The 10,482-nt window shown below is 34.1% G+C and overlaps 1 protein-coding gene across 1 annotated transcript; it reads left to right on the forward strand.

The window, feature by feature from the left end:
• Positions 1–54: 54 nt before the first annotated feature.
• LOC115992877 (DNA-repair protein XRCC1) lies at positions 55–7,599 on the forward strand. Its single transcript, XM_031117113.1, has 8 exons — positions 55–222; positions 607–1,011; positions 1,118–1,306; positions 3,228–3,336; positions 4,596–4,681; positions 4,813–4,926; positions 5,478–5,564; positions 7,104–7,599. Exons 2-8 carry the CDS (start codon positions 751–753, stop codon positions 7,437–7,439), a joined length of 1,182 nt encoding a protein of 393 aa, XP_030972973.1. The 5' UTR covers positions 55–222; positions 607–750; the 3' UTR covers positions 7,440–7,599.
• The last annotated feature ends 2,883 nt before the right edge of the window (positions 7,600–10,482 follow it).

The following is a 10,482-nucleotide window of genomic DNA, read 5'->3' on the forward strand; positions in this document are numbered from 1 at the left end:
CATATTGTTAAAAAAAATTACAAATGGATGCCAAACATTAATTACACCAAAGAGGTGGCTTTTAGCAACAAAAAGAAGAAGAGGCAAAGAGGTGGCACTAGAAAGTTGAAAAGAATCAGAAAAACCAAAGCTGAGGGCAAACGTGCAAGATCATATTCTGTACGGACTCAAGAGTCAGAACCCACAGTTATTCCCAGGCAATCAGAAACCAAGCCAAGAAGAGTTAGTTTTTCTTTTCATTACTCTCAACTTGTACTCTTTTTTTGTTACACTCATAAGTATTTGCATGACATGTTCTTTTGGTACCCAATTTGGTCCCTTAGGTCCTTGATTTTTTATTTATTTATTTATTTTTTAATGGGGTACAATCTGATAACATTGCCTATAGCTTTATTTGTTTCTGAACATAGATAGAATCATGGGTATGTTTTATATAAAATAAAAATTGATATTTCATATATATATATATATATTTTTTTTGGTTGATACTTTTTGACTTTTCATGCATTGTGCAATATTTTGTTGGGAAAAACTGGAAATTGCCTTTTGATTTTTTAGCAGTTAGTTTTAACTAGAATTGTAACAGTTTGTCAGTTATTTGTGCAGGTTGTAACAACTTTTACTTGCACAGGTTTCTGGTATATTGTGTGAAATTGGGAGTCTGGGTCTGTGCCTGTGTGTTTCTATTGTCATCTTCAGTGTATTGATTGGAAATTTGGAATAGTTTGAGAGATTTTAGTGGTCCTTGATATGTCTGATACAAAGAAAAGTCTGGGAAGTGGTGGTAATAAGGGTGGGAAGAGAAATCTTCCTTCATGGATGAGTTCAAGAGAGAATGATAGTAAATCTGGTGGAAATGGGGATAGTGATGCCGAAGAAAGTAATGAAGGTGAGAAGCCTAAGGAAGTGAAAGGGCGCGGTAAAGGAGGTAAGGGCAGTACACCTTCTAAGGAAAGCGCCAAAAATGATTCTTTGTCGAGTTTGCCCGCCACGAACTTCTCCAAACTTTTGGTAATTGATTGATATAAAAATGGGATTTGTCAATTTTTGTGGTTTAGTGTGTGTGTTGTTTGGTGTGTCAGGATTGAGCCAATGTGAGACCCTTTTGTGTGGGCAGGAAGGGGTAGTGTTTGTGTTGTCGGGATTTGTTAATCCCGAGCGCAGCAATTTGCGATCACAAGCACTGGAAATGGGAGCAGAATACCAGCCTGACTGGAACCCAGATTGCACTCTCTTGGTTTGTGCATTTCCCAACACGCCAAAGTTTCGACAAGTTGAGGCAGATTGTGGGACCATTGTTTCCAAGGTGACTCTCTTTCTCTTTTTATAAATTTTTTTAGAATTGTTGAAAGTGAGATGGAACTCCATATAATTATTCGATATTGTCAAAAATTGAGTGCAAGCATTGGTCTGTAGGAGACTCTATGATGCTTCATGCTCTAGTTAATTTATGAATTATCTATTGCTTTATATTTATAAGCACTCTGCGATGGTCTGAACCTCCTTACTTGTTGTTTCCACTTGATGAAGCATTGCAATATGCTTTTGGGATCACTTTTCGAATTTTTGTTACTGTTTGGTTGGTTCATTCCTCTCTTGGGGTTGAGATTTTTAGTTGCTTTCTTAACGCTAGTTTTTTTTTTTTTATGATTTGTCATCTAGCCCATGATGGAGTTAATTGGGATTCCATATTTTTTTCACACCAATCATGATGATGCATTATTATTAGAGCTAGTTCCTCTTGATCTTTTTTATGAGGTTTCTTTGATAATGCCTTTGTATCTTTTGCAGTAAATGTCATTTTTCATATGAGTTTCTTAATTTCTTTGTACTGTCCATTTAAATCACCCCTGAAAATTTTCTCCTATTAAGCTCATCTAGCATTTTATGATTGCCTTGTCTTGGATTGTCAACATAATGACATCTAATGCATGTGGCATGCTCGGAAAGAGTAGAAATTATAAGGAGAGTTATTCTTGTGATTATTGTTAAAAAACCTATTGGCTCAGCACATCAACTCTTACTCCATTTTATGACTTTATTAAAATGGTATCCCATCTCTTACCTTCCTGTATTCGATGGTCTGTTTCTGATGCTATATCATCTTTCTTCAAAATGGGAGTTCAAAGTTTTGATGGTCATGGGGTTATCATTGACTGTCTCTAGATTGAATGCAGTTATGTAAAAGTAATGTCCTAGGTTCTTTCAGTTCATTATGTGTATGTAAGCATGAACTAATACAGGAAAGTGTTAAATTGGACTTGGTGGCAAGAGAGTACCAATATAAGTTAAAGTGCAACATTATTTTCAATGTGGTTAGCAGTAGTCTTAATAAGCTTTTGGTCATTACTATTGGTTTCATTTAAAGCTACACACTTGCATTGGTACTGTTTGGGTGGAGAAGAGGGTAAAGGATGATGGGGATTTCATATGTTGATCTATAAAGGGACATAACGTCTTACTTTCTGGCAAATGTATCTTCCAGTCATCCAATGGTGCATTCCCAAGTCCTTAATGTGAGATAAATGACATGACTTGAGATTGATTGTTCTTTTGTGCTTTTTGTTTGCTTCTAGATTGGAAATAGAAGGTGGATCCTTTAACTTGGGAAATCTTCCTCTTAGGGTTCTTTAGTGGTTCTATTGTCCCATTTTGGAATCCTTGATTATGATTTTGAGAGCTCGAGATCACTTTTGTTTTTATTGTGGATGGTTTTGTTTGTGTCTATTTTCATTTGGCTTTAAAGGTAACCCTTGTTCTTTCCATGAGAATGTTTTTCCCCATTCCCACTGAAATGTACATCAATTTACAATGAGTAAAAAGTTTCTTTTAGGGTTCTTAAAGAAGTAAATAGTTGAGGAGCACATAACAACTTCCTAGGGAAAACAAAAAACAAAAAACCACCAAACAAGGAAAAGATAAAAGATAAGAATATACAAATTGGGGGGGGGGGGGGAATGATTACATATAAGTGATGGATATTTTTGCCATTGACTAGGAGGCTTAGTTATTTTCCTTTCAGGTTGGATATTGCCTGAAGTACAGAGGTCTTTGATTAATAAGCTATATACCATTTAATGACTGGGGTTGGCTGTATATGGGCATCTTAGTCTCATTGAATTGGAGCAATCTTTTTATAGTTTTATCGTGCTCAACTTTGTTGCTGCTGCATTTATTAAATCAATTTATGCACTGATAAGCTGATGATACCTAGCTTGTTTGCATAGGAGTGGATATCTGACTGTTATGCCCTGAAGAAGCTCGTTGACATTGAAAGTTTCCTTATGCATGCTGGAAAACCATGGCGGAGAAGCAATATTTCCAATCAAAGCCAAGGTAATATTATTTGCTTACAATTCATCTGATGGATGTGTGTCTTCTTTTTCCTTCTATCCATTTTCCATTATTTTTTCAACATAATGCTCAAATTTCTTACTCTTGCCTTTTCCCCACTGCCCAGCTCCCAAAAAAGAAGAAGGAACTTTCCACTTTTTAACACACTCGCTTTCATAAATTTTGGAGTTGACAGTTGATTGATCCATGTATACATATTACTGTGTAAGAAGAACTGCAGGAAGATCAGATATTGTTATACACCTAGTTGGATTTACCATAGATGGATCTGTTTTTTGATAGGTAAATAAGAAACCTTTATTAAATAATAAGACCCCCAGTACACAAGTAGCATGCTGGAGATACAGAAAGTTACATATTACGAAGTACAAGAATCTAAAAAGTCTACAAAGTTAGAGCTCAACTGTCCTGGGGTTTTAGGAAATCCATTCAAACAAAGAATGCAATACAAGAATCTTAAGCTCCGTCGTTCATTGTTCCAAACCTTCAAAAGCACAGCTGCTCTGCTCACACCAAATGGCCCACATGAGACACAAAGGAATAGCCTTCCAACTATTACCGCTTTGAAACCTGCCTAACCATCCCATCCAACACACCACCAAGTCCACCACCCACTGAGGCACAACCTAATGCACCCCAAATAAACTCAAAACCAAAGACCATAACTCTCTACTATACTCACTATGCCACAGCAGTTGATCAACACTCTCTGCCACTCTGTTTGCACAAGAAACACCAATTAATTACCACAAGCCTATGCCTACAAAGATTATCTAGAGTTAGGTTTTTGTCTCATAGATGGATCCTTTAAATTGAGAAAGTTGAATGTTACTCCGAATTACAGCTAGAGGGCGATATGTAGGTATCAAAAAGATAATGCAGATTGCTTTTCTGGATTTTATTAGCTTCAAATTTCTTTGGGGTTTCTTAGGTCTGTGATCTATTTATTATCTACATTGAATTGGGGCTAAGTTTTTAATGATTGGATTTTTATTCACGTTTAAATAATTATGTGGTGTTTCATTCAAATAAAAGAGTTGTATCGTTCTTGAAGTAAATATGGTGCTTTATTTCCTGAAGAATAACAAGTATACCAGTTGTTGTAATTTAACACTGAAATGAGATGCCAGTTTAATTCATACATAGCATGTGGTTCTAGGAGATCTTTTGGTCTTTAGTTTTTTCATTCTTTAGTCTGCATAGTTAGTTTATGTTCTGAATTTATAAAGCTTTTTTTGCAGATAAAATAGTATCACCACCTGGAAAATCCGAGAAGCAGGTTGAAAGAGGATCACACTCAAAGCCAACTGCCCCCACTTCCTTGGAGGTTAGTTCTTATTCACTGCTCACTTGAGTAAATTGTTGTTGCTTTTGCCTATCATTAATACAGGGGTTATACTGATTCTATTCACTTTTGCATATATTTTTATATTAACCCAAGTGTTGCTGTGTATTAAGCAATGTCGAGCTTCTAATACCGCCAAAGAGTGCTTTTCCCCTTCTAAAGTGAAAAGGTGGGCTGTCGATGATTTGAGTAAAACCATCAAGTGGCTAGAGAGTCAAGATGAGAAGGTACAAGGCCTTTGTTGCTGTTATTGTTATTATTATAAATTTTAAAAAAAAAAAAAAAAAAACCCTACCCATTGACATGTTTATTTTAATATTGCTGTATTTAGAATGCTCTGATGTTGTAAATGATTAAGCCTGACTTGTTGCTTTTCATTCTTGGTTTAACAATCTGAATCCTGTTTTTGACTTTTTGACTTAGCTTCCAGTTTTTGTTAAGTGTCTTTTACTTCTTTAACCTCCACTTTTCCCCAATGTTTTAAATATGTTGTAATTATTTATATAACTTTATATTTTATTACCATAGTAACATAGTCAGAATACCTTAAAATGGTGTAGTTCTTAAAATAAATAAAAATTTCCTGAGTTTAAACCAAACATTTGACTTTATAGCTATTAGCAGTACCTTTTGGATTTGGAAACCATTTCTTCCTATTATCGTTTGCATTAGAGGGCTGAAAGGTGTGTGGTCCCATATCTTGCCTACTTAATCGTTTACTTTCTTGCAATATGTTTTCAATAAATTTTAAATTGGCCTTAATTTTCCTTAACAACAGCCAGAGCCTAGCGAGATAAGTAAAATAGCTGCTGAAGGGATCTTAACTTGTCTACAAGACGCCATAGATTCTCTTGAACAAAAGCAGGTAATTGTTCTTATAGAAATGTATTTTGACCTTTAAATAGCATAGGTGGTTTTGTTTGATTTGGATTTAGATATCTTCCTGAAGAAAATACTTGGCACACTTTATTTCTATGTTTACTTGTCAAAAAAAAAAAAAAAAACTTGGCACACAACCAAGTAGGGGCTTTTAACCGCAATTAAACCGAATTGATTGATTAGTACCAATGATCTCACTTTCTCCAAGAAGACGAGGATAAGGATTTATTTTTTAATTTATAGACTCTTTTACTATGGATGAAAATTGTCATTATTAATATATGTGCTCATGACAAGGCATGCAAAGAGAGGTCTTCTGCAATTACTTCACATGGTTGATCTTTTTTCTTTTTAAATCGTTTATGTTTAGTAACAGACTTATATATGTTGAGGGTTTTATCTATCAAAAAAAAAAAAAACAACGTAGGAAAGAATAAACAAATTTATTACTAAACTAAAGGATAAGACAGTTCAATGTATAAAGCGAACAACCCTATACTCAGTGAGAAACATCAGCTAAGTGGAAATTAAATTCTCATGGTAAAAAATACTCTTTATGTACATACACAAGTATCCAAGGAATAGTTCTTCATTACCAATATTTGTGAGCATAATGTCAGGGATGAAACTTTTTTTCTGACCTCTAGTTCATTCTTATTACTTAAGCCATTGGCATCTTCATTCTGTTATATACGTGTGCGAGTGTTTCTCTGACTCCTGATGGTAGACACCATAGTAGTCAAAGCCAGTATCTTACTATTGCCACTATAAATCTGTCCTTTGTCATTAAGAATCCAGGTTCTCTCACTATCCCAAGCCCCCACCATTCTTCTTTTGAAACATTTCTGCAAAACTACCCCCATATTCCATTTGTAAATTGGCAGTCAGAAAAAATAAATTTCTCAGGTTTGCAGTTGGACCCTCATAAAACTCAACACATCTCACTAGTAATCCTGTATTACTACACTTTTTGTACTCAATCAGCTATTACATCATTGATATTTCATTGATCCTTGGCTTCATTTAGACTGTCACAACATCTATGGATGGTTTCTCCACGATCCTTTTCAATATTTTCAGAGATTAATTTACTTTTAACTATTTTCAGAGGTTACTTTTAACCATACTTTCAGAGGTTACTTTTAACTATACTAACAAGATAATTCATAATCAAGTACCATGAAAAATGCAAGATTCCAGAGTCACTGCTGATTGCTGAAGAATTTTAACTCGGATGTGTACCTAGCAATTCATCTAAAACAAAAGATGTGTAGCTAGCAGTGGTTTACATACCTCCTAGAACACAAATCCCCTAAAGCAAACGGAAAATTTAAAAAAAAAAAAAAAATGAAGAATGCCTTCTTATAATGAATATGTTCTCAGCTGCATTTATATTCTGGGGACACACGGGAAGTTTAACCTTTGTAATTTGTACCTCTTCTTTGACAATACCTTACCATTTTTGCTAGTGAAAAGATAAGAATACTCTTCCTCTATGTCTGATTTTGTTATGTCTGATTTTTAGGATATTCAGCAAGCAACCGAGCAGTGGAACTTTGTCCCTCGTGTGGTTGAGGAGCTGGCAAAGCTTGAGGGCACTGGAAATGATTTAGCCTCAAACTCAAAGGAGGACCTTTGCAAACAGGCGAAGGCTTGTAAACGAATATATGAGCTGGAACTTAAAAATTTAGATGATAATCCTTCAACCAAGAAGAAAAAGCCAAAAACTGATGAAAAGAACCTCAGAACCAATGGCAAGAACAAGGATGTAACAGGATACGATAGTGATGAAACAATAGAGATGACAGAAGAGGAAATAGACATTGCCTACAAAGCCGTGGCATCTAAGATCAGTCAATGATGAGCCTATTTTTGTGTTGATGACAAAGGTGATAATTTTGCTTTGGCGGTACTAACATTGGATAATGACATTTTGTTTTCTTCTTGTGTAAAGTTTCCAAGCAAAGTCAAGGAATCCCTTTCTCGCACTTTTTGTATACACATTAACATATAGAAAACTATATACACATGTATGCTCAGAGAGAAAGTGATGCCCATAAAGATCACCATCCTAGAAACTCTCCCTTTAATAATCATTCAACACGTTTAGGAAACTCACCATTCATTTCAATGTACACTTTCATAATGGGGTGGGGAAAGTATATGTAACAAGGAGATAGACATGCACAGACGAAATACAGAGATAGCATCTCTCACCACGTGCCATACTCCATGTGCTTGTATCTAGTGTATATAAGTGATGCTCTTATATATCATAAAGCAATAAGATATAGGGTGTATTTGGATAGAACTTATTTTGCTGAAACTGAAAACTGAAAATACTGTAGTAAAATAATTTTTAAATGTGTGAATAGTACCGTGGGACCCTTTTTTAATGAAAAAGTTGCTGAAAAGTGTAATTTGTGGGTCCGTAAACAGTGCATATATGCACTGTTCACTACAGGAAGTCAATATTTGCGGTTACTGTTCAATGAACAGTAACCGCATTACTCCAAAACAAAACGCGTGAAAAAAAAAAAAACAGAAACACAACGCAACGCAACTTAAGTCTAACCCAAACACACACATAGTGGGTTTCGGTTAAGTCAACAGTTAAAATTGTTTTGTTGTTAATTAAGAGATTTAGGATTCGGTCTTCCTTTACATTTAAAACAAATTGGTTTTAGCAATTATTATGAAAAGAAAGAAGGTTAGGTAATGAGATATTGCCACTATGGCCAAACCTAAGCCTAGTGCTAGTGTGTTTAACTTGGCATATTTTTATGGTTTATTTGGGTTACATATATGTTTTACGTCTTTTAAGGCTTTTTTATTTAATTTTTTTTTCAAAAATAAAATAAAATCCATCCGTAGAAATAAAATTCATCCAACAAACACATTCTTGGTAGACTCCCATCTCAGCAATGGCCTTAGTGGTGGGTTATTTTGACATTATGAATAAATTACTCAAATTTACACCAAATTTCACAATTTACTAAAGCGTTTGTTTGTTAGTGATAAACGCTTTTTACCTACTACTTTTTATATGGAACCATCACTTCTTTTTTGCTTTTTTGTTTTTAGTTTTACCACTTACAATCAATCACTTCAATAAGTTATCAAATTGGGTGTGTCCATTGTACTGTTGTAAGTTGTAATGTTATTTTTGTTTAGGAAGGTGGGGATTTGGCATTGTAGGAGGGGGAAGCCTGCAATTCAGTACACTACTTTTTGGTGGAGGGAGAGGTTTTTAAAGAGAAAACTATTACTTTTATCTTCATTTTGTGCCTAAATATTCGTTTGAGATAGAGTTTATTTTCACTGGTTTTTAAGGTTTAAAAAAATTAAGCTAGGCAAATATACAATTGTACTAACCTATCAAAAAGTTTTAAAACCTATCAAAAAATATACAATTGTGCTTAGAATAAGTAAAATTTAAAAAAAAAAAAAAATTGTATATAAACTAAATAGGTTGAATAAATCGAAATACAATCTGACAAATAAACCCTAAAGGGACTTGTGTAGCATGCAAAAGTTTTCATTACTTATAGTTAAAGCCTTAAAGGTATATTGTAATGATTTTAAAATTATAGGATGAAAATTTACGTGATAAATATTTTAGAATTTAGTTTGAAATTCGTGCAAATTTAAGGCTATGTAGTCGCCTCCGATTATTTATTTATTTATTTATTCACATTACATACAGAATTGCTTGGTAGAGGGAGAGGTTGTTGAAAGAAAACTATAAAATTTCACTTTTATCTTCACCTATTGCCTAAATATTCATTTGAGAGAATTTATTTTCATTTGCTCTTGCACCTAATTATTCCCTCAAGTTTGGGTAGTTTTCTCGTGCCACACACATCACAGATAATTACAATGAGAAATATCTTGAAGATAACCCCTAGATGTTTTTTTTTTTTTTTGATAAAAAGGTAGTAACTTTATTAAGGCGAAGATAAAAGCAATACATCTTGAACTAGAGCAGACTCAATCATATTAGTTTTTTCCTTCATCCAAGTTACATAACTAACAATATTATTGGTATATTGAGCCAAGATGTGTGCTGGACGGTTGTCTTACCTTCTGATATGGGAAAATTGTACTTGTCTAAATCCTATAGTTTGTGACATATCCCTTCAATAATAGTACTTATCATGGTCGGTGGCTCACTCACACCTTTTAGAGCATCAACCACAATTTGGGAGTCACACTCTAAGATCATCTCTTGTATACCCCACGTCCCATTGTGAGAGACTACGCCCCCAACCTGTTTTTGGGTGTTGGGCCAAACCCACATGAATGGGTGGAATCGTGTTATTGCCTCTCAAAATGGGGATTCGACTGGTTATATTTTCTCCTTTAGATTAAGGGTTTTACAATTGAGTCACCACTTACTTAATTATTGGAATAAATAAGAAAACCAAAATTGAAAACATTCCTCATTTTATTGATTTGAGAATAAATGTACATTGATCATAGGATATTACATGTCTTTGGTCTTAGATACAATCTAAGATAGAGAACATGACTTTGTTTCCTAGTTACAATCTAGAAATTGAAAATTACAATGATAAGCATTGATCTATCAACCTTTGATCTAAGCTCAGAGGCTATGTTATAAGGTGGGAAGGTGTCAGGCACCCACCTTATCCAGTGAAACTGGTTTTCTAGACTATGGTAATCAACATTCATATCATATCATTTAATATGTTATCAATCAATTTTCATGTTGAATTTAATGTATGTGCATGTGGTAAGCCCTAATTCAATTTATTAAGTATTGCATTTTGATTGAAAAATAAATTCTAGTAAATGTATATGAATGATGATATCCTAGATTCAAGGATTTAAGAGAATTATGAAACAAACATGTTTTTCATGTTTTTTTTATGTGAATTTAA

This window comes from Quercus lobata, chromosome 5 (genome assembly GCF_001633185.2).
Source record: "Quercus lobata isolate SW786 chromosome 5, ValleyOak3.0 Primary Assembly, whole genome shotgun sequence".
Lineage (NCBI taxonomy): Eukaryota > Viridiplantae > Streptophyta > Magnoliopsida > Fagales > Fagaceae > Quercus > Quercus lobata.

Bases quoted from the DNA above. Each gene is read 5' to 3' on its own strand.
- LOC115992877 (XM_031117113.1), top strand. From the start codon at position 751: ATGTCTGATACAAAGAAAAGTCTGGGAAGTGGTGGTAATAAGGGTGGG. The intron at 1,307-3,227 runs GTGACTCTCTTT...TTGTTTGCATAG, and splicing joins GTGGGACCATTGTTTCCAAG to GAGTGGATATCTGACTGTTA. The intron at 4,682-4,812 runs GTTAGTTCTTAT...CTGTGTATTAAG, and splicing joins CTGCCCCCACTTCCTTGGAG to CAATGTCGAGCTTCTAATAC.